The following is a 23,610-nucleotide window of genomic DNA, read 5'->3' as shown; positions in this document are numbered from 1 at the left end:
AATAGCACCCTAGCATATTATTTTACTTGCAATGAAAAAGCTACTCTAAATACATCAAATGGAAATGATTAATATAGTTGCTAGGTTCCATTTCTCTCCCTACTGGCTCTCTCCAAGCTTGTAGAGCAAATATGCTGTGGAAGGCTGCATAATGTTCTCTTATTCAAAACTCAGCTTCCAGGTTGGTAAAATACGTATTTGCTTTTCCACTCCCATGAAAGGAAAGCTGATATTTTTAATTTATCTTTGTAAAACTGTCATGAACATTTGTCAGGTTAAGTGCAAGATCCTCTCCCCACGCTTAACATTACATCCCAAAATTGCTTCAAATTGCTTGGGGGAGGGGGAGGGAAGAAGAGTTACTTATTCCTGGCAAGCAGAATTTTACAAAGCTGCTTTAAATTTTTGACCAAAGTATTGTAATTAAGCTTTTTTCCTTGCACTTCCAATTACATCATTCCACCACCCCTGGGATGTTTTTACTCCATTCCAGAAGAGACATCTAAGCAACGACTTTAACTTTAATTAAGGGAAGACTACAAAGTGAAAATGAGACAATATTTCTTTCAATTTGCCAGTGATTGGACTATAACAAAAAGTTAAGAGCAGAAGGCAAGATATTCCCTATTGTACAAGCTCTTTCTCTTTATTATGTTGGGAGATTTTAAAAAGATTTAAAGTGGGCAAAGAACACTAAATGCAGAAGACCCTATTCCTCTGGCCAGTGTAGCCAAGGAATGTAATAGCTCTAAAACAATGTTGAGCATCATAGCACAAAAGTGGGTACCATGCAGCATAATTATTGACTAGAATGAAGGGACAGGGGGAAAGCCTAAAAACCTTCATAGTCCTGGCTGGTATCCAAAGGGTCTAGACTGGGCAGGCAATGACCTAATGTTTATGTGCTCTTGGTCAGGTCAAAGAGAGAGCTCAAAGTTATTGCACACTGTGGTTGGGGTCCCCAGACATAAAATAAAATTAAAAAAGAAAAAAACGATGCCCACCCTTACACTGTTACAGTAATATGTTCTTACTCTTTAAACTGTATATTATAAAATTAACATGGCACTAGCAATGCACACTCACCAAGTGTCAGATGCAGGATAAATGCTGAAAAAGAAACATTATATACTATGTAGCATAACTTTACCCATTCACACCGAACAGTAATGTTAGCTAATGCTAAACAAAAAACAAACAAGCAAAAAAAAAAGCTTTTCATTTAAGACTTCAGTGAATTTCAGGATGACGACATTTAGATTGTTACCCAAAATAAGAGATTCTACTTCGTTTCAGAGATCATAAATCAGAACTGTAAAATACAAGCATCAAGTTATACCCAGCAACAGTTTGAGAGAGGCTAATTTTGTAGGACAAAGAAGCAATACTAGTACTGCTGCTAGAATTATTGGAACATTTTATTCAACTGTATGCTTATGAGAATATAAAATATTTGCACAGAGATGTTGAATAATCTTGAATCCTTAATAAGTACACAAGGAATTCCAGTTCAAGGCCCTGTGACACTACAAGTGAAACTATTTCACCTCTGCTGTGGACTAGGCTGAGCTTCATTTTCCAAGCACTGCAGTAAACCTAACTATCAGAACTAAAATAATAAATGAAATGTTTGTGTTTAGACACACAAGCTGCATCCTACAGGTAGTTACTGTAAACTGCTCTTATGATCAGCATACTGGTTGCATGCAGACTGCACTTCAAACATACTTCCATCTTGGCAGCATTTCTCCATACCCACAACAGCTTTAAAGGAATTCTACTATGTAACTTAAGAGAAGAAGAAGAATACTAACCGGTTCTGTTCCTTCCTTTGTTTGATTAATTGAATTAGTTCCTTGTCAAAGTACTCTTCATCAGCCTCTTCTTTCCCTTCGTCTTCCTCTCTGTCATGGGCATCGATATTGTCTTTGTGCAGCTGGCTGGAGATGTGTTTGGCATATGCTGACAAGCCAACCACTGTCACCCTGCACACCTGGCACTTGTGGTTGCTGTCCCTGGGGAAAGAGAGAGAGGATGGACATTCAATCCTTCCCACAGGCATGGTAGACAATTCAGATCTTACTCTGTTTCCTCTGAATATGCCAGTTTTCTTAACCAATTGCTTGTGCACTAGGCACTATAATTTTGCTCAGTACACTAAAACTATTTGAATTTTCTGTTTTTTTTTTTTCCTATAGCAATTTTCCCCAACTTCTGGGGCTTTTTGTGGTCAATTTTTAGAGATTTTTTTCCAACAATCAAGAGGTAAAAAACTTGGGAATAGAGCAGTATAAATTGGTGGGGGGTCAGGGAATTCTTCTTGGATTGTTGTACTCAAAATCTTATCAGAGGAAACATAGTGAGAGGAGGCAGAGTGGAGGGCTTACAGAGCTAGCATGAGCTGCTCTGAAGCACATCCATGGTGCCAGCTGCACTGGAGAAGCCTGGTGACAGCTTCTACATTTAATCTCTGCCTCATGCTTTCCCCCAGTGAAAGCTAGAAGAGGGAGGAGGGGGTATACTGCTACAGCCAATCCTAATACAGTGTAACCTAAACTGGGACAGCTGAGACCTCTGCTTGGAATTTAAAGACTTCATAGCACAGCAAGTGATGGGAGGGGTCTTCAGTTCACTGTACTTTATTTGGTTCAAATGATGCATGAGGTCTGCTTTCTACTTTAGAAGGCTTATCTTAAAAAATAAGAAATTATTTCAGTTGCAGGAAGTTGACAGCTGTGTCAGACAAATGGTTTTACTAAAGTGTCAGTGAATACTGCAGTAAAACTGCTATTAAAAACAATCAAATCAGTATTTAATGTTTATTAAAAAGCCTACCATACAGTGCTTGACCAATCCTGTAGTCTGTCTAATGGTTAAAAAAGTAAAAGATAAAATAGGTCCATTGGTAAGTTAAATAAAATTGATCAGAAAAAAAAGCATGTGTTCTAAGCCAAGCAAATAGTGTGGTGGGACTAACATAGTGCCCACTGCCTGCCTCATTAATGCTTTCTTGCACCCCACCATCTTGTTTATAGAAGCAGCACTTAATGCTTCTATGTCTCAAATATAAAGATCATGTACTATAATGCCCAAACATATGAATGGAAATAAAGTGGGAAGTGGTGAGGAACCTGGGGTCCATGTAAAGATTAAAAGCAAAACTAAAAGCCACATTTAGACTAGTCATTGGGACAGGTGAATTCTCCTGCCTCTTCCCAAAACAGCAATATAAGTGACTGGAGCTCAGTTCATTAGCTCACATCTAATATATTTAGAAAACTCAACTTGTACATCAAAAGGTTAATACCAAATGAAATTAAAAAACCTTGCTTTGTATTAAAGCTTTCTTCCACTTCATATTCTAATTGCCCTTACTGAAGTGATGAAAAATCCCCATCTCATGGATCGGAAACATCTTCATCATTCAGTTAAATGTTTCCATCAGAGGCTCAAGAATCTTGCCTCCACCTCTGCAGTTTCTAAAAGTATGAAAGAAATCCAGAAGGGAAAAAAAAAAAAAAAAAAGTACCACCCGCAAGATTTTAAGCAAGCATCCTTATCTGAGCCATGCTTAACAAAGGCTCACCAGCTGGCTGTTAAATAAAGGTCTGTGCCTTTCAAAAAGGCTTTGAAATGAACAAGTGATTTAAAAAAGACATTTTTCTATTTTTTTCCTACTAGTAAAAATGTGATCTATAATAACACGGTAAAGGTATTTAAACAGTCAGCTCACTCAACAGGCCATATGTTTAGGAAGTTTAATTAATAGAAACACCACTTTATACACTTAAATTGAGAGTCTCAGTTTCAAATAATTTGCAGAACAAGTGTGCAGTTGTAAGTAAAATACATATTTTTCTTCCTGTCAGCCTTACAAACTCAATCTGGGATTTGTGCAGCAGACTGGGTTCTTTCTTTTGTACACTTTACCAACAGTAATAAAGATTCTGCAGGTCACATTATGCTGTATGACATCTGTATTACCTCATCTTCAGTGGCTTAGCACAACTTTCAGTTGGTTAACAATTTTGCTAATGCACAGGCAGGTACAGAACACAGCTCACTCTCTTACCTGTGTTAGCTATGAATTGCTAGGAATAAAATATAGTAAAGCTTACTTTTTGCTAAAATTGTCAAAAGAGACCAGACAAACAAACAGGGAGCAGGTGTCTAAACGGATGTCATTTTTACATACTTATTTATCATAGTAGAGCTATAATTTAAATGTAAGGACCTGTTAACTGGACATAAAAAAAATTAAAGAAAAAAGAAAAAGAAAAACCTAATGGTACTTATTATAATACTTGACATTTCTAGAAAATCTCAAAGTCCTTCACAAATACAGGTTTCAATTCCTCTATAAGGTAAATATTATTCCCTTTTACTGATTGGTAGATTGAAGCAGAGTGAGAATTACTTTGGGCAAGGTTAAGTAGCAGGGCTGGGGACTGAATCTCCACTTCTTCACCCTCTCCAACTTCCAAATCAGTAGTTCCCAAACAGTGGCTCTTGAACCACTTGATCAGTGGTTCTCAAACTTTTATATTGGTACCCCTTTATACAGCAAGCCTCCGAGTGCGACCCTCCCCTTATAAATTAAAAAAACACTTTTTTTTAATATTTAACACTATTATAAATGCTGGAGGTAAAGTGGGGCTGTGGGGGAAGGCTGACAGCTCGCGACCCCCCATGTAATAGCCTCATGACTCCGATGGGTCATGACCCCCAGTTTGAGAATCCCTGCACTTGGTCTGTGGAGAAATGGCTAATCACATGGTTATGACTCTCCTTGTTTTCAGCTGGTAAGCTTCAATAAAAGTCTAAAATGCATTTAATACTTTCCTATCAGCACTTTTCCATGAAATGAAGCTCTAGTAGCCAAAGGTATGCTGTTTGCTCAACTTTAGCAGGGGAGGTAGTCGACACCATTATGACTAGAACAAAAGTGGCCCACACTATGAAAGTGTGAGAGAACCTTACTTATTTCTGATGTGTATTTCAGTATGTACATTGGATAATCTCTGTCCAAACTGAAGTGCCATTGCACTTTCAATTTTAGCTGGAAAACAGTCATGAAGTCACTCATGGAACTAGACATCATGTGTATCATAATACTTAAGATTACTGCTGAAGTTTCTTGCCCATTATATATGAGAACACTAAGAAGAAATGCAAGTCAAGGGCAAGAGCCATATACCTGAGGATTTAACAGTCTTCATGTAAATGTGACTTTTCTCCAGAATTTAAATTTTCATTTAAAAAGTAAAGTAGTGGTTTCAAGAAGAGAGAGAAAGGTAGTGGCAGCTTAATGCTCAGTAACCTAAAGAGAGGCAGCACAAGACTAGGATGGAACCAGATGCATCTTTTGGCAAGCACAAGATCCTGGGTCCCAGACATGCCGAAGGAAAGAGCTTGTTTAAAAACCTGAGAATTTTGCAGATAATCTGAAGTTAGAAGAATATACGCAATAAGTGACCAAATGCTAAAAAAACCCACCAACCCAAATGAAGAGACTTAGTTTTCAGAGGCAAGATGTAAAGGCTCAAGCTAAGTCTCTTTGAATGAGGCAGACACCACTCTGAGTTTTCTGAATTCTTGTCCAAAACAGAATTCTTACAAAATATGATGGTCTCATGGAAAGTGAAGTTATAACCAGGGTCCCATGTACTCCACTGAGGCAATGTATCTTACAGAATTCACCTCTTGCCACACAATTGTGCTCAAGAATTTAATTTTTCACTTACAATTTTAGCCCTCATGGTTACAAAGTTAGCTTTAAAAATGCAAACGAAGTTTAAACCAATACAGTTACATCTTCCTCTGCAGACAAACTCAAAAATGTGAACTGACTCATGCCAATAGGGTGTTAACCCTGAAGCCTATAGATAATATAAATGTTAATGTAACCCATGCTAACAGTGTAGTTCTTTGTCCCCTCTATTAGCTAGTCCATGTACTGAGCTACTTCAAGTCTCCTTCCTGGAGGCTACCTTACATAAATTGTGAAATTCCACCATGTAGATTTCTAGAAGTCCAAACTGACAGACAGACAGAAAACTGAAACAATTTACTATCCATTTTGATTCTCAAGTATAAGAACTAGGTCTGCCAGAGCACAGATTCCTTTCTTGTATGAAGAGATCCAAATCAAAGTAATGGAAACACTTCGAAGACAGAATGAAAGACTGACATTAAAATCAAGCTCTTTCATCTCCGATGCTAAGGAAATGGAAAACTACAAAGTTACTAAACCTTTTGAAATTTCACAATATCAGATACAATGGAAATCTGAAATTTTCCTTTTCATCTAAAACCAAGATTTCACAAAGAATACAACAGGATGACAATACAGAGTTAAATACTGAATTCAATAGTTGATCTAATCTCCAGATGGTAAAAGTGATGAAAGGCATGCAGTTAAATAAAAAAAAAAAACACCACCAAACCAAAAACCGGGGGGAAAAACAACAACCCCCCACCCCCCAGACCAGATTCACCCCCTCCCCCGGGCCCAACCTGAAGAATGTTGGGATAAATTCGTTTGATGAGGGGGAAGTTTATTACACAATGTGGATGATCCATTTTGAAGCAGTTCTAGGTGAAGTGTATGTATATGTGTACATTACATATAATTTTTAAAGTGTTAGCTGAAATGTGGCAGGACTTTAAAGTTCAACAGTAGCTGAGAAAGGAGCTGTCAGCTGGGGGGAAACCGTGACCTAGAAAATCAAACACAAAATGGAAGACTAAGACTTTTTTAAGCTGCCAGCTGCATCATCTTTAGCTCTTGAATCTATCCCAGCCTCAGCAATTGCTCAAGTAATCAGAATCATTATCACATGCTGTGAGAAAAGATCCACTAAATGGAATACTTTAAAAATTAGCCAGAACATAGAAGCTTGAGACAAACTGCTGAAGTTAATGTTGATGACACAGGGGTATCTGTGCAACCACTTCTCAGCTGTTCACCAACGGAACACATGTCCTCTACTGCTAAGAATCAGAGCAGATGAAAGGCAGAAATAAGGTGCTTTTGATTCCAGGCACAATTTCATGCCTTTCCTATTCCCAAAGAGACATAGGGCAGAGTGGGGAAAGACAACAGAGTGAGGAAGTGCTTTTTAAAAAGCATCACTGGTGATTCAAAAGGGTAACAATAGAGAGATTAGAAAAAAAAAGAATGAACAGAGGAGTGAACAGGGAAGATAGAGAAGGACAAAAAAAGAAGAGGGAATGACGGGAGAGTCTGGGTATGAGGAAGTCTGCATGCATAGGAGTTGGGCATATGGGGGAGCAGCTCCCTGGACAGGAATCCCTCACCCTGCAGCCGAGGAGCAATGGGTGCAGGAAGCAGGGGGAGGAGGGAGTTTGCAGAGCTTCCTGCAGCTGCGGGAGAAATCTGGGGTGGGTTTGACCTGGCCCTGGATGCTGTGCAGGGGAAGAGGAAGTCCCGTCCTCCCCAGCCCAGCTGGGACTAGCAGCTAAGCCCGGCGCAGGGAAGGAGCAACCAGCCAGGTCTTCCCAAGTCCTGCCTTCTGCCCCACAGTGTTTACCTCTCTGCTGGCTGCCCTGGGCACCTGAAACATACTGCAGGGGAGCAAAGAAATCTGTGGGAGACATATATTCTGTGCATGTGCAGTGGTGCAGAATTCCCCCTTTTCCACTCAGCTTATCTAGAACACCATTAGCCTTTGAGAGTGAAGGATCATTTGGATTTTAGGGGGTTATTTTTTAAATATACTGTAGGCCTGGCTTGACACAAGTAACTTGCCTAATTTCTAAGTGAGCATAATTGGGAAGGTGAACGGAATGTTAAATTGTAAATAGGGGCTTGACAGGAGATCTGTGCAAACCAAGATAAGCAGCAATACCTTGATGGAGACTATGGACAAGATAAACCTGGAATGTAAAGATCATTTTCCATGTAAACAGCATATGGACAGAGAATGATGTACACAGATTGGTTCCTGCAAAGTAACGAAGCCATTCCAAAAAATGTGTCATTTCATGTAAAGCAAATGCAACATATTGTGTAAATGCATATAAAGGAAGAGGCTGTCTGTATAACCTTGGATGTGTGGTACACCCTATACCCTCTGTGATCAACTCAGTATAGCTTTGCTATATGTCAAATAGAGGAATGTGAGTGACAAAATCCAGAGTCAGTGTTTTGGATCCCAGGGAATTGGATGAAGCTTTCTCCCAGAACTGGACAAGGTGTTCTGGATAAGCTGAGTGGAAAAAGTCTCAGAGGAAATCCCAACATAAACTTTTTAAAAAAAATGCATATGGTATAAACACTTGATTTGAAGGTCAGAGGCTGTATAGTACAGTAAACAGGACACTGCCTGGGACTCAGGAGAACTAGATTCTACTCCCAGCTCTGCCATTAATCTGCTGTGCAACCTTGAGCAAGTCATTTCAACTCGCTGTGCCCATTTCCCCTCCTGTCCATCATTCTAATTTAATCAGATTGTAAACTCTTCAGGTAAGGAATGTCTCTTACTATGTGCTTGTTCAGCTTCCATCACAATGGGGCACTGTTCTGAGTTGAAGCCTTTATGTACTAAATGTCTGAATTTCAGATTAAACGTGGGGTTGAGTACAAATTGGAATGTCTAACTCTAAACTTGCAGAATCTTAATCATCCTGCACAACAACTTTTTTTCCCCCTTTTTTTAAATAAAAATATTTTATTTATGATTCCTATGATTTAGATTTTCTAGGTGATTTAGCCCACCAGCATATTAGGCATTTGAATTTAAACTATAGGAACAGATATATTGTAACAAAGTAGAAAAATACCAAACTACAACCCAAGCTAATAGTTGTAGCAAATTGTATAGATTTAGGGAGAAATCCCATGCTCCTAACAGGGGCATGTCCTCACAGCTATTAAGTTCTTTAGTATCTATTAGAAAGGCACAAAGAAACAGTTAATTCTTAATCTATCTTCTCCCTTTAAATTGAATTTAGCTTGCATGGGAAATAAGGCTATTTAGTTCCCCAAAAGTGTGACATGTAAACTGAACTGAAAGGCAGTTTGCATGATCATTCACATACCTTCCTTTCAGATTTTCAAGTTCTCGGTGATGAAGCATGCTTCTCATGTGTTCATCCATCTCCTACAAAAGAAAAAAAAGCATAACTCATGATTCATTCTACTCTGCATGAGGATATATTCTGCTCTAATAGGTCTTTTCTATCTCTTTTGACGATGGTGTCACCCTGAGGAATTACCCGCTAAGCTTCCTTCCATAGGATTGATCTTTGGGATTCATATAGAAGGAGGCAGAGCTCCAGAAGGTGGATATAGAAAAGCGTACATGGAATGAGGCAAGGGCTCTGACTTCAATGTGTTCCACTCCTTTCCAGAAAAATAACTGTACAACAATTATTTCTTAAAAAAAAAAATCCATAACAAATAGTCTTAGTTTGGCTTTTTGTTTTTGTTTTATTTTTTTTAAAAAAACCACACACACCCCCAAAAAAGTCAAAATATTTACAACATTAGGGCTGCTTAATTCTGCCCTTGTGTGTGTATATGCATTATGATACAGTGTTACTATATATCGACACACATTGCTTTGCTTTGCAGGACCTGTTTCATTCAGTGAGCATTCTAGACAGAACTCAGACATGCACAGTGAATTAGTTTTGGATTTAAAAAAACTGACTCATTCACTGCAGTCATTGTATAACGTGCTGCAAATAACGTGTTGCAAATGAGGTAGATGTCTGCTAGAAGAGGAAGAACACTCATGTTAAGAAACAGGAATGAGACCCAGAAGATCCATTTCCTTTTCCTGCCTATAAGACAGACACTTGGAAAAATGGCCATCCTTCTCTCTCTGCCTCTCAGATCCTCATTAATAAAATGGGAATAGTACTTTGTCCCTATTAAAGTGTTATGAAAATAAAAGTAATTACTGTTTGTGAGACACTGATATGGCATTGATAAGCATTACAGGAAAGTTTAAGGAAAAAAAATCCATCTACAGTGCAGGGTTTGGAAGATATGCCGTAAACAAGCCACAGGTATATATTAAACAACGATGATGAGAAAATGAGCTGCCTCAATTGATAAACGTCCTTCTGACATATTGAAACGTGTAGGGACCCATCACAAAGACCAGGATATGATGATGTCATAAGACACACTCTGAATGCACAAGGGAACAGAATTAAGGCTGAGGGGGCTTCTGAGTTCTTGACTTACAACTTGCATACAGTTTTTAATATATTCATAAAAAAGATGACGATATTAAAACTTGAAAGCCATGGATATTTTTAATACTTAATGAGAATGTATATCCAGTACATAGTCAAACTGAGGAAGAGGCTATGAGAAAGTACTGAAACAATTCTATTTCATTCAATAGACCTGAAGATCTCTATCAGTTTCTGATACAAAAAGTTATCTTTACAGTTTCTTTTTTAAAACAAGGAAACGTTTCTCCCATGCTGCATATAGTCAGATCTCCACATACAAAGATATTAGCCTTGCAAATGCATTTTATTTTTTACCTTTTTTGAGCTGTACACGATGTGACACAGTATGCATTTTCGTTCTCGAGCCATGACTACATTGGACAGCTTTTACCCCAAACCTGAAAACAGAAAAAGAGATCCTGGACACTGTTTCCTATCAGTCCAGTTGTCTTGAAGATATTAAAAATAAGAGGTCCTTCTCACAAGAGGACCATACAGAAATGTCCCCGTGTCTCCTCCCACCTTTTAAAAAGCATCTCTCACACCTATGTATGGCTTATATTTTCATTTGGCACATAATTTATTTTAAGTAGTCATCTAAAAACTACATAGCCAAAAAAAAAAAAAAGTACTGAGAGATCAGATTCTTGTTCGACAAGCAAGAAGGGTTTGAAGCACTGAAAGCAGTCATGCAATTAGCTTGGCAAGGAAGAAAGTCTATCATAGTCTGAAGTAAAGGAGTACTTGTGGTTTGTACTTGTAGTACTTGAGACTAACAAATTTATTTGAGCATAAGCTTTCGTGAGCTAAATCTCACTTCAGCGGATGCATTCAGTGGAAAATACAGTGGGGAGATTTATATACATAGAGAACATGAAACAATGGGTGTTACCATACACACTGTAACGAGAGTGATCACTTAAGATGAGCTATTACCAGCAGGAGAGCGGGGGAGGGGGGGGAACCTTTTGTAGTGATGATCAAGGTGGGCCATTTCCAGCAGTTGACAAGAACGTCTGAGGAAAGGGGGTGGTGGGGGGGGGGGAGATAAACATGGGGAAATAGTTTACTCTGTGTAATGACCCATCCACTCCTAGTCTCTATTCAAGCCTAAGTTAATTGTATCCAGTTTGTAAATGAATTCCAATTCAGCAGTCTCTCGTTGGAGTCTGTTTTTGAAGTTTTTTTGTTGAAGAATTGCAACTTTTAGGTCTGTAGTCGATTGACCAGAGAGATTGAAGTGTTCTCCAACTGGATTTGAATGTTATAATTCTCAATATCTGATTTGTGTCCATTTATTCTTTTACATAGAGACGTCCACTTTGACCAATGTACATGGCAGAGGGGCATTGCTGGCACATGATGGCATATATCACATTGGTAGATGTGCAGGTGAACGAGCCTCTGATAGTGTGGCTGACGTGATTAGGCCCTATCATGGTGTCCCCTGAATAGATATGTGGAGACAGTTGGCAACGGGCTTTGTGGCAAGGATAGGTTCCTGGGTTAGTGGTTCTGTTGTGTGGTTGCTGTTGAGTATTTGCTTCAGACTGGGGGGCTGTCTGTAAGCAAGGACTGGCCTGTCTCCCAAGATCTGTGAGAGTGATGGGTCGTCCTTCAGGATAGGTTGTAGATCCTTGATGATGCGTTGGAGAGGTTTTAGTTGGGAGCTAAAGGTGATGGCTTTTGGCGTTCTGTTATTTTCTTTGTTGGGCCTGTCCTGTAGTAGGTGACTTCTGGGTACTCTTCTGGCTCTGTCAATCTGTTTCTTTACTTCAGCAGGTGGGCATTGTAGTTGTAAGAACACTTGATAGAGATCTTGTAGTTGTTTGTCTCTGTCTGAGGGGTTGGAGCAAATGCAGTTATATCATAGAGCTTGGCTGTAGACAATGGATTGTGTGGTGTGGTCTGGATGAAAGCTGGAGGCATGTAGGTAGGCATAGTGGTCAGTAGGTTTCCGGTATAGGGTGGTGGTTATGTGACCATCACTTATTAGCACCATAGTGTCCAGGAAGCGGATCTCGTGTGGACTGGTCCAGGCTGATATATGCCATCATGTGCCAGCAATGCCCCTCTGCCATGTACATTGGTCAAACTGGACAGTCTCTATGTAAAAGAATAAATGGACACAAATCAGACGTTAAGAATTATAACATTCAAAAACCAGTCGGAAAACACTTCAATCTCTCTGGTCACTCGATTACAGACCTAAAATTGGCAATTCTTCAACAAAAAAACTTCAAAAGAGACTCCAACGAGGGACTGCTGAATTGGAATTAATTTGCAAACTGGATACAATTAACTTAGGCTTGAATAGAGACTGGGAGTGGATGGGTCATTACACAGAGTAAACTATTTCCCCATGTTTATTCCCCCCTACCCCTCACTGTTCCTCAGATGTTCTTGTCAACTGCTGGAAATGGCCCACCTTGATTATCACTACAAAAGGTTTTCTCCCCCACCACCCCCCCCCCCCCGCTCTCCTGCTGGTAATAGCTCATCTTAAGTGATCACTCTCATTACAGTGTGTATGGTAACACCCATTGTTTCATGTTCTCTATGTATATAAATCTCCCCACTGTATTTTCCACTGAATGCATCCGCTGAAGTGAGCTTTAGCTCACGAAAGCTTATGCTCTAATAAATTTGTTAGTCTCTAAGGTGCCACAAGTACTCCTTTTCTTTTTGCAAACACAGACTAACACGGCTGCTACTCTGAAATTTATCATAGTCTGGATAGTCACATACTTAAGGAATTATCCTAAAGAGCTAAACGTAGATAAACAAAGGCAATTACAGATTGAAGAAAAATGCTACTTGCTAAATTTGTGTTTTTAAATATATTAAATGAATTTCCATGATAAAAGAAAATGTCTTTAATAACTAATTCAATCAGACATCATGCTCATAACAATCTAGGTTATAACAGAAGGCGATAGATTTATTTATGTAATAGGATAAAATATTGTTCTCTTATTCTCACAAGTCATTAAGTAACACTAAGCAACAGGAAAAAAAAAAAACAGACAGACACCTACAAATATTGCCCATTTCTAGATCAATGACTGGCAAAAAGTATCCCTCATCTTAAAGTGAGGAGAAATAGACAGGGGAAAGAAAAAATATCATGCAGTGCTGTGCTAATGCTGTCAGACATACATAAATCTTGCGAACAAGACATTATTTAGCCATCTTCGAAGTGTTGCTATTTTACAGATAAGCATTTCTATAGGACTAGTTTAGCCAAGGCTGCAAAATTTATAGTCATAAGTGACCCCAACTTAACAGAGAATCTCCATCCACTATTCCCCAAACTCTCTTAACAAATACACAGTGCAGTTCAGAAATTATTATTTAATCTTACCCTATGACAACATTAAACCCTCAGTATCTGGCATAGCTTAGAAGTTTCAGGCACATAGTTGGGTAGGGATAGGATTCACAATGAAACTTGACTTTTGCAGTTGTGGGGCCCAATCAAATAGCTTTGCAGGTGGAGCCCATATATGCCTGAACCAGCCCTGAGCAATAATCGCATTTTAATTCAGCATTTCATGAAATGACCAGAAATTCAAAATATGGTTCCTTAAAGTCCTTCATTCCTCCCAATTTAGTATTTTGAAGTAGATAACTATAAATGTCACTAACAGCTGTTCAGTGTAACCAAAACTCAGAATTGTCTCCCCATCGGTCATTTCAACCCTCAGTCATCATAATGTAAAATGACATTCCCTCTAAAAACAAAACAAAAAACAAAACTTGGCCTGATCATACTGAAATAAATGCATGCATTTAAACATATAAGACTCAATCATGAAGACTACCAAGTATACCAGTTAGTCAGTCAGCGTGCATTACTGGTGTGCCACTCTTGCATTTACTGAAATGTACATTTGCTTCACAAGGAAAATTAACATACACATGAAAACACTATCAGGTACATAACTACTTTATTTGAATGTTTAATGACTGAAAGACATTAATATCTGGGATATTTTGTGTTGAAATAGGTACTAAAGCATGATCCGGTCTAGAGTTTAGCATCTCCGCATGGCAAAGTTTAGTGGAAAGTCATAAACTGAATACGACTATTAGATGCTTGCATGCCAAATGCACTTGCCTTCATTAGAGGTCAAAGTGAACTTTTAGATCCAAGTATTTGGGGTTATTCAAAGACACTTAAACTGTTCAAATTTTGTAAGTAAGTAAAACAACTAAACAAAATGTTTCCATGCTTCTCAAAAGAAATTCAAATTTGGGCTGAGAACAATTATGAAAAATTTTGCACTGAAGCATAATTTTATGGCATGTTAATAAGCACATGAGAACAGGAGCTCAGAATGGAAGTGCCTGATCAGCATACTTCCTACTACAGACAAGGCATTATTCATTGTAAGATCCAACTGACAAAAGTACAAACATCTCTTTAAAATGCAGGAAACTTATTTTAATGTGATTAATATAAGGATATTATTGAAAAGCAGAGTTGTTAATCCTTGTACTGATTACAGATGGCTTCCTTCTGTGTAAGGATCTGTTTTGCTTTCCCAATATTCTTTACCAGTGCTACGTTGTAGTTTAATGGAATAACATCCACATGTGTTTAGGATATTGCTTCACATTAGCTGAGCATGTATGGAATTTGTCAGACATTAGTGCAAAGGGTGGCATGGGACTCAATAGGGACAAAGAGGTCAGCAGAGTATGTGTGGCTATTGGCCTCAGGTGAGTGTGTAACATTAAAATAACTTAACAAGTAGAGCTAAGATTGCACCTGCTTTGGCTAATTAAAACACATCATGGTAACTATACACGATTACAGGAAGAGTTTAAGGCTCCCTCTAACTGCCCAATCAACTGGGCATTGCTTATTACAGAGTACTAAAAATACTAACTGAATTCAATTACTATTGGCTGTTGCTATGAAAGCACAAACAGTTTTGTCTCTGCAGAGAGACACAGACTCGTGGAGCTGGAGAATTCAGAGAGGCTCCAGGGTCTAGGAGACATTGTAGGTGACTAGGAGACAGGACACCCAACTTTTATTTCCAGCTCAGCCACTGACTCACTGTACAAACTGGGGAAAGTCACCATCTTTCTCTTGCTTAATTTTCTCCCATCTCCTCCAAAGGAACCTTTGCAAGACTGACCTTTCTAAAGTGCTTTGAATTTTTGCAAAAGGTATAGTAAGTTAAAGTATTATCTACAATAGTTTCCTTAGGCTTGGTCTACTTAGTGTGATATAGCTATGGCATGCATGGATGTGACAAACTCATATGCCTGAGCACCATAGCATAGATACAGCTGAGTCAACAAAAAAATGCTTCCATCGACCTTGCTATCATCGCTTGAGGAAGTAGAGTTCCTACAGCGATGGGAAAAGTCCCTTCCATCATTGCAGGACATGCTTATACTATGGTGGCACCATATCTATGCATCTGTGGCATAGTGCAAACTTGGCCTAACAGTGTTGAGATCCAGGGAGATCTTGGGTACAAATCTTAGCTGAGCCATTTACTCCATGTGTAACTTCAGTCAAGACAGTTGACCTTCTTTGTACGCAAGTCAGCCCAGCTGTAAAGCAGTTAAAACAAAGAATCAGGTGCTCAATACTCCAGCACAAGCAGAACTTTCTACAGAAGTATGCTTTTTCCCTTAAAAAAAAAGATAACCAATACATTTTCAATACTAGATAACCTCCCGGCTTAGCCAGAGTCAATCATTTTTGGCTTGGACACTAGAAATCTACTGACTGGCTTCAGATATAAGATAAGAGTGGAAAATGTGTTATGATAATATAAATAAAAGCCTGGATCAACCATGACCAAAAAGAAATCTGAGACACATTTTTGTGAGTACTATCTGGGAAGGCTGGATGTTTCAATATCAGGAGGTAGTGCTCCTTTGCTCCATACACTTGGATTTTAGGGAAATGTTCCCAAACTGTCATTTAAAGAGGAAAAATATGTATTTTACCATTATCTGGGGCCATCTTAACTGTGAAAGTTGGTTCTGACGTGCCTGTGGCTTGCAAGTTTAAAAAGCGAGAGTGTGTATGAGTAATATAAACTTATTGAATCAACTAGAGCAAATTGTAGGGAATAAATCTCTTACATGAAAGGTCTGGAAATGATTTCTGGCAAACAAAAAAGGTCTAAATAGAAAATATAAGGCATTAAATTACTTCCTGTCATAATATTTATTAGCCTATAACTACTGCTCAGATGTCCAACCTTGGCAAATAGCGTACGTTAAAAATGTATGTCAAAGCTAAATTTGCTACACATCAATGGCTGAATATTCTGACTATATAAAGCCACAGCTGAAGTGGAGTGTGAGGACTGCCTAACATACCAGCTGTTTGGAAATCCTCAGGACTCCTCAAAGAGATCTTTAGTTCAAGCTCCCACATAAGGACATTCATCTTTTAGACAGTCCTAGCAGACAGAACAAATGTTCTATTGCTTCAAAAACCTGGGAGACCTAGAAGTTCATCTCTGCAATGCAGACTGCCTTGGTGCTCTTCTCAGCCTATGGTAGGAAGGTGCAGAGTGCATTTGCCAAATTAGTGACCCCACTCTGCCCCAGCAACTGAGCACACAAGTTCTGTAGTCCAACGAGAGTCCCATTGCCTTCCCATCTTTAAGGCAACTGTAGTATTTGCAGGACCACAAGAAAGGGGAAGGGACAGGATTACAAAGAGGTAATCCACAACAAAGGACTTTGGTAAAAGTATTAGTTGGCTTAAGGGAGGGAAAGATGGGGGGGATCACTGCTGACTTCAGCAGTACTCTCAGCCTATTTGAGCAAGAGTCTGTGAAAAAGGCTGAGCTCTAATAAAGCACTGCAAAGAACTACTGCTCAGCTGCACCATATTTAGTTTAAAGATTGCGGATCATCCGATTTCAGGTCACTCTGCCCATCTGCTCACAGTCACATAGAAGATTCTGTGAAGTAATACTCAGCCTTCAAAACCTTTACACTTCCACCTAAAATAATATGGCAAAAGGGACATTGCTGGGCACCTTAGGCCCAAAATTCAGGTCCCTATAATTAAGAATTTATGATGCTTAATATTAATAGAGGTAGGCTTTTTTTTGTTTTAACTTAAGAAAAATGGTTGTTTGTATTTAAATATTCCCCTGCAGGGCATGCAGCATCAACACTGAACTACACAGTCTGCGTATTCAAAGTGCTATACAAAACAAATGAGAACCAAAAAGTTAAAACAGCTATACAAAATTGAAACTGATCATTTTATTTTCATTCTCCAAGCTGTCTGAAATGCAAAAAGAAAAAACAGATAGCATAACAGAATGTAAATGAGAGTTTCAAAGTTTTCTGTTTGTCATCTAAACTGTTACTAGCATAAATTGTCTTGCTGATCTAACAATATTTTAACCAAATTTTTGGCCTGTTTAATAATACCAATTATTTAAGTATTGTCGATTGTGCTCTTCACCAACTCGGCTCTGAAACTCTGCATAGAGCAGTTTTTCCTTATACAGCAAAGCTCTCTTTCAGAAAATAAATAAATAAATAAATAAAAAAATTAATTCCTAGGGACTCAAAATCTGAAACCTGCAACTGGACAACTAAAGCTATGCATCCATTTTTTAACTGAATCTTAAAGAAGTGTCCTCTAAATATACGCTTTTGCCCAGGTTGCTGTGGAAACAGAGTACAAATTTAGATTTTTTGAAGCCCTGATTCAAAAGTAATGGACAAAAGAAAAGCAAATATTTTTTTTGTCAGAGGTGGATGTAAAAGTTTAATAACTTCAGTGTTAAAGAAATTTTTTTAAGATGTTTCACCCTTACCATCCAAGCCTCAATTTTTTTTTTTGTAATATATTTATCTTTACAAAGCCCCTTATAGGGAGGAACTATTATACCCATTTTACTACTTAAGAACTGAGGCACATAGATTAAGTGTTTTGCCCAAAGTCACAAAGGAAGCCTATTGTGGAGCAGGGAAATAAATCCAGGTATCCTGAGTTCTAGACATTCCGAGTTCTAGGCTAGCAACCCAATTACTAGCATCCCATCCTTCCTTTAGTATATATACACATGTAACATTTTAATTTCTTTGCACGTATCACAACTGTATAACTCATGAAACAACGAGCACCAAAAACCAAGATACTCAAGTTGTTTTGGGTAACTATTGTTTGATAAGATAACTGATATTCACCTGTAAGTTAGACTGATTATAGCAAGTTGAGTGCATGCTGGCATATGTTGGCATTTGATAATGTGTTTTTCAATATGTGACCATCTGTGAAAACTAATATTGGGAAGTTTGATGCTTCTGGAAAGAGGTCTGCCAGTCCTTATTGTGGACGATTTCAATTTGCCCTTCAGTCACACATGAAGGCCGCATTATAGTGGGCAAAATGGTGTAACATGCATCCATCCACACTAGCTTTTCCAGGCACTCAAGTTAGAGTTAGACACATGCTTAAGTAGCTTGCTGAACTGGGATTTAGATGCACTATTCCACTGCAAGGAAAAGAGCCAGGTAACCATTTCATGCTATGGGTGCTTGTGCAAGGGTTTCCCTTATTTAGTACAGATACACTTCAAGATCCCAGAAGTTGCAACACAAAAGTTAATAGCCATTAGTTACTGGCAATGGGTCCCTAGGACCTTCCCTCAACTGAAACTGAGAACATCTTAACAACTAAAGTGGATGGGACGGACATTTTCCAACATCAAAAGAAAACAAACAGAAGCCTGGTGCAATATGATAGACATCTCATGTCTATCACACTTTCCACTACATCTGAAAAATGTTTCTCATCTATGCGACAAGTTAAACCATCTTTCAACACCAGTTTTCAAGAAAACCTTTGAACAGGATTTCTTCTGATCCTGTTCCTAGCAATAGCTGTTTAGTGAAGAGGGATCTTGAATTTGGAGCAAAAAATTAGTAAAATCTAATGGAAAAATCAGTTACAACATACAAGGGGGGAAAACTTCTATAAAATTGAGAAATTCCTTGCAATGTACAATATTTTCTTCTATAATTTTCCTGTTGCCCTGCTAAAACTGGTTATTAAAAAAAGAAAAACCCTGTATCACCACCTGGTGGCAGAATTAATCATAGAAGCTTCCAACTACTTGATGCTAAAACAGACTTTTATGAATTTAAATTTGGCCCAAATATTCAATTTTGAAAAGACAAACTTTAATAAAACATAAGACCAAGGTAAATTGACTCACTTTACCAATCTGTTAAATGAAGATTACAACATTCCTATAGATTAGATAAATTAAGATCAACATTTGTATAGCACTTTGAATATGAAAAGCAATACACAAGTGCTAAGTGTTATTCTCAGTGATGGATATGGGAGTCACATAAATTAAGATAGTTTGGTGGCCTCATAAGAGAAATATTGACTATAAAGTGAAATATATTTTGCTCACAGTGATTCAGATATTAAGATACCATTACTTTACAGCCAGCCACTGGTTTCATTCATTCTTGGCCTCTGAACTGGAAGTATGAGACTGGAACACCTCTTATTAATGAAATCAAACATATGACATTAGTCTATATTGAAGGGGGCCGAGGTACACATGTGGCAATGCTTAAAGTAGTTGTCTTTCGCCCTTGTTAGCAGTTTCAGCAGAGTGGCCATGGAAACTGAGTTACCCTCTCATAATCATTCCAGTTCAGAGTTGAGGCACATTTGTGATGTGCAGGCAACCTAGAAATCCATTTGCCATGGAAAAAAGAATTTTCATTTTTCTGTTTAAAAAAAGTTTAGATTTTGTAGAAAAATAAAAACATTAACTAAAGTTTACTGAAAGTACAAGTTTCACTTATTCAATGTACACAACCTCCAACTCCTGGGGTTGATTTTTGAATGTGCTTTAATTTTACATAGCTAACCATACGCCAATAAATTGCTTCTGGTTACTCAATGGCATATAGGGGTTCATGTTTTAATGCATCTCAAATTTCACTTCAGCCTCCAGACATGAGTAATGAAAGTTATGAAAACATGCTGAAAACTTGAAAAATCACCCCTAAAGACTGAGTTTGGCAAGGACAAATTGCACACTGATGGTAATGTGCTGTTTTGTACGGTATGCGGCAAGTCTGTAGATTACATTCAAAATCAGACAATTGTAGAACACATGAAACATGCTAAACAAACAATGCAAAGAAATGAAAACAAGAGGCTGAAACAGCAGGACCATCAACAACAGTAAAGAAACAATGCACTGTGCCTGGATCATTCTGTTAATTTTATTTTTTAGTAATGATTGATGGCACTGGTAGGCTTCGAACTTGCTTAAAAATTGTAAATATATAAATATAATATTGTGATCAACTCAGTGTTTACAGGACAGGGATCTAAGGGTAGACCTACATTGCAAAAAAAATAAATTAATTAATTTAAAAAAAATCCCAAAGCAGCAAGTCTCAGAGCCCAGGTCAATTGACTTGGGCTTGCATTATGGAGCTAAACATAACTATGTAGGGGTTCCTGCTGGTGCTAAAGCCCAAAGCCCACACTCCAGTGCAAGCAAGAATGTCAACACTGCTACTTTTAGGCCTTGTCTACATTCCAAAGTTTTGTCAGCAAAAGCTGCTTTTTGCCAACAAAACAGGGGAGGTGTACGCACTACAAAGCTACTTCTGGCAGCAAAACTCTGCTGTTTTGCAGACAAAATAAAACCACCTAACAAGAGGCAGCTTTTTGTGACAAGGTTAAAGTGACAAAGCCTCAGTGTGGACTATGTTTTGTTGACATAACTGGCTTCCACCAGTATCCCACAATGCCTCCTGTGCCTGCTCTGCTCACTGTTTTGATCTCTGCTGCCCTGCAGGAATGTGTGCCTTGCCTTTCAAAGCTCCAGGAAGTATCTGACAGCTGAGTATGCTGCTTCCATTTGGGGATCAAAGAGCAAATCATTAAAGTAGAATACTCCTGTTCTTACCTGCACTAGGAACATAGTGTCAGGCAGGAAGGGGAGGGGGACTGCTGTACTGCTTTCACATTCCTCAGCGTGGAGAACTCATAGAGCTGCTCAGGATGCCAATCCTGGCAGCTGAGGAGACTGTGGAAATCACAGAACCATAGACAGGTAGGCAGAGTGGGGTGCTTCAGAAGAAACTGCTGTGCTGAGCAGAGTCAGGGGCTGACCTTGGGGGGGTCCCCCTCCCCACACCTCAGGATAGGTCTGACAGCCTGCTGTCTCCCCCACCCCAGACACACCATTCTCCTCTCCTTACCCCCATATCCCACCTTCAGCTGAAAAAGCGTTGACAATCTACTAAAATGCCCCTGGAAGATAGGACTGAGAAACCTGCCCCATGAAACATTTCAAACCCTTCTCAAAGCACCCTACAGCCAGTTGCACAGTGGGATAGCTACCACAGTGCACTGCTCTGTCAACGCAAGAGCTGTTAGTGTGGATATATAACAGTGGATTTAATTGAAGCAGCATAACTTTTGCTGACAAAACTTTGTAGCGTAGACAAGGCCTTAGACCGGGGTGGGCAAACTTTTTGGCCCAAGGGCCACATCTGGAAATAGAAATTGTATGTCACGCCATAAATACCCACAAAATTGGGGTTGGAATGTGGGAGGGGGTGAGGGCTCTGGTTGGGGGTGTGAGCTCCAGGGTGGGGCCAGAAATGAGGAGTTTGTTCAGGGTGCAGGAGGGCGAGCAGGGCTGGGGTGCGGGGAGAGACTCAGGGGTGCAAGCTCTGGGCTGCACTTACCTCAAGCAGCTCCCGGAAGCAATGGCATGTCCCTTCTCTGGCTTCTATGTGGAAGCACAGCCAGGCAGCTGTGCATCCTGCCCCATCTGCAGGCACTGCCCCTGCAGCTCCCACTGGCTGCAGTTCCTGACAAGTGGGAGCTGTGGGGCTGGCACTTGGGGCAGGGACAGTGTGCAGATCGGCGCTCCCTGGCTGCCCCTACGCGTAGGAGCCAGAAAGGGACCATGCTGCTGTTTCCGGAAGCCGCGGGGAGCAGCCCCTGATCCTGCTCCCCAGCTGGAGCACCAGAGCAGAGTAAGCCCCAGACCCTGCTCCCCAGTGGGAGCTCAAGGACCAGATTAAAATGGCTGGGGGGCTGGATCCGGTCCATGGGCCGTAGTTTGCCCACCCCTGCCTTAAATCCATAGAGCTCACCCTGAGTCAGTTGATCCAGGTTCTGAGACTCAATGCCACAGGGTTTGGGATTTATTTTCTTTTTGCTGTACAGGCATGCCCTAAGAATTTATCTGTGTTGGTATTTAGAGGAGAGACTCAATGGAGCAGTGAATGGAGGAACGACAGACATTATCAGGAAGGTCCAAAAACAGCGGCCCAGAATTCACTTCCGAACATCATGCATCACACCTCAATCCCCTTCTCCTTCAAGCCATTCCTCAGAACATATCTGGTCCATGAAGACCACAAATCCTAGAACTCCTCTGAAAGAAACAGTATCTAATATAAATTAAAAAAATTCAAGCAACAAAAGGAGCAAATTAGCCAGAGAATAAATAAAGTCAGTTATAATTTCTTTCAAAACTACACTTAAAGGATTGATCAAAAACATATGAACTGTGTGTAAAAGTGTGAAGTTGAAATTCAGAAATATGCAGAAGGGTTCATAACAGAAATCAGAAGAGAAGAGTTCATGTAACATGTAAAAAAAAAAAAGGGAAATTTTTGGGGGTTAACATGTTCTTAAGTGTAAGTGCTTACTTTAAAATGCATCATTTTCCAAAATGCATCCTGGTGATATTTTGGCATGTTACAAGAACAAATTAACATTTGCACATTAATGAGCTCACCCACTAGACATATTTAGATGCAAGTTCACATCTGTTTTCAGATGCGTGCCAAATGCATCCGATGAAGTGAGCTGTAGCTCACGAAAGCTTATGCTCTAATAAATTTGTTAGTCTCTAAGGTGCCACAAGTACTCCTTTTCTTTTTCTAAATGACAGAGTGAGCAAGGATGGGCACAAAGCGGGACGGCTCCTACTGGCAGAGGTTAGCACCCAGCGTGGCTGTCAGTGAGGAGTTAAAGATCTGTAAATGGGTGTTTGCTTTAAAACAAAGAGAAATTCTACTCAACCCAGTGGTAAAGGATCAAGAGGCTCGGCGTTAGGAAGCACACACTCTCTCTCTCTGGTTTCAGAGTAGCAGCCGTGTTAGTCTGTATTCGCAAAAAGAAAAGGAGTACTTGTGGCACCTTAGAGACTAACAAATTTATTTGAGCATAAGCTTTCGTGAGCTACAGCTCACTTCATCGGATTTTCCACCAAATGCATCCGATGAAGTGAGCTGTAGCTCACGAAAGCTTATGCTCAAATAAATTTGTTAGTCTCTAAGGTGCCACAAGTACTCCTTTTCTTTTTACTCTTTCTCTCTCTCTCTCTC

The 23,610-nt window shown here is 39.3% G+C and overlaps 1 protein-coding gene across 5 annotated transcripts in view; it reads right to left on the bottom strand.

The window, feature by feature from the left end:
- Positions 1-23,610, bottom strand: part of ZNF106 (zinc finger protein 106) — a 73,076-nt gene that overhangs the window by 48,858 nt on the left and 608 nt on the right. For 4 of the 5 annotated variants that reach the window (XM_038405463.2, XM_038405465.2, XM_038405464.2 and 1 more), the window contains exons 2-4: positions 10,528-10,610; positions 9,064-9,125; positions 1,815-2,015 (exon numbers count right to left, since the gene is read on the bottom strand). In XM_038405463.2, the coding sequence (XP_038261391.1) occupies positions 1,815-2,015; positions 9,064-9,125; positions 10,528-10,581 (317 nt within the window). In that variant the 5' untranslated portion in view covers positions 10,582-10,610. The remainder of the gene's footprint in view (positions 1-1,814; positions 2,016-9,063; positions 9,126-10,527; positions 10,611-23,610) is intronic. The other variant, XM_043516704.1, reaches the window with a different exon arrangement.

The sequence above is a fragment of the Dermochelys coriacea genome, chromosome 6 (assembly GCF_009764565.3).
Source record: "Dermochelys coriacea isolate rDerCor1 chromosome 6, rDerCor1.pri.v4, whole genome shotgun sequence".
Lineage (NCBI taxonomy): Eukaryota > Metazoa > Chordata > Testudines > Dermochelyidae > Dermochelys > Dermochelys coriacea.
Note: the sequence above shows the minus strand (reverse complement) of the source record. Positions and strands in the feature narration are given on the sequence as shown.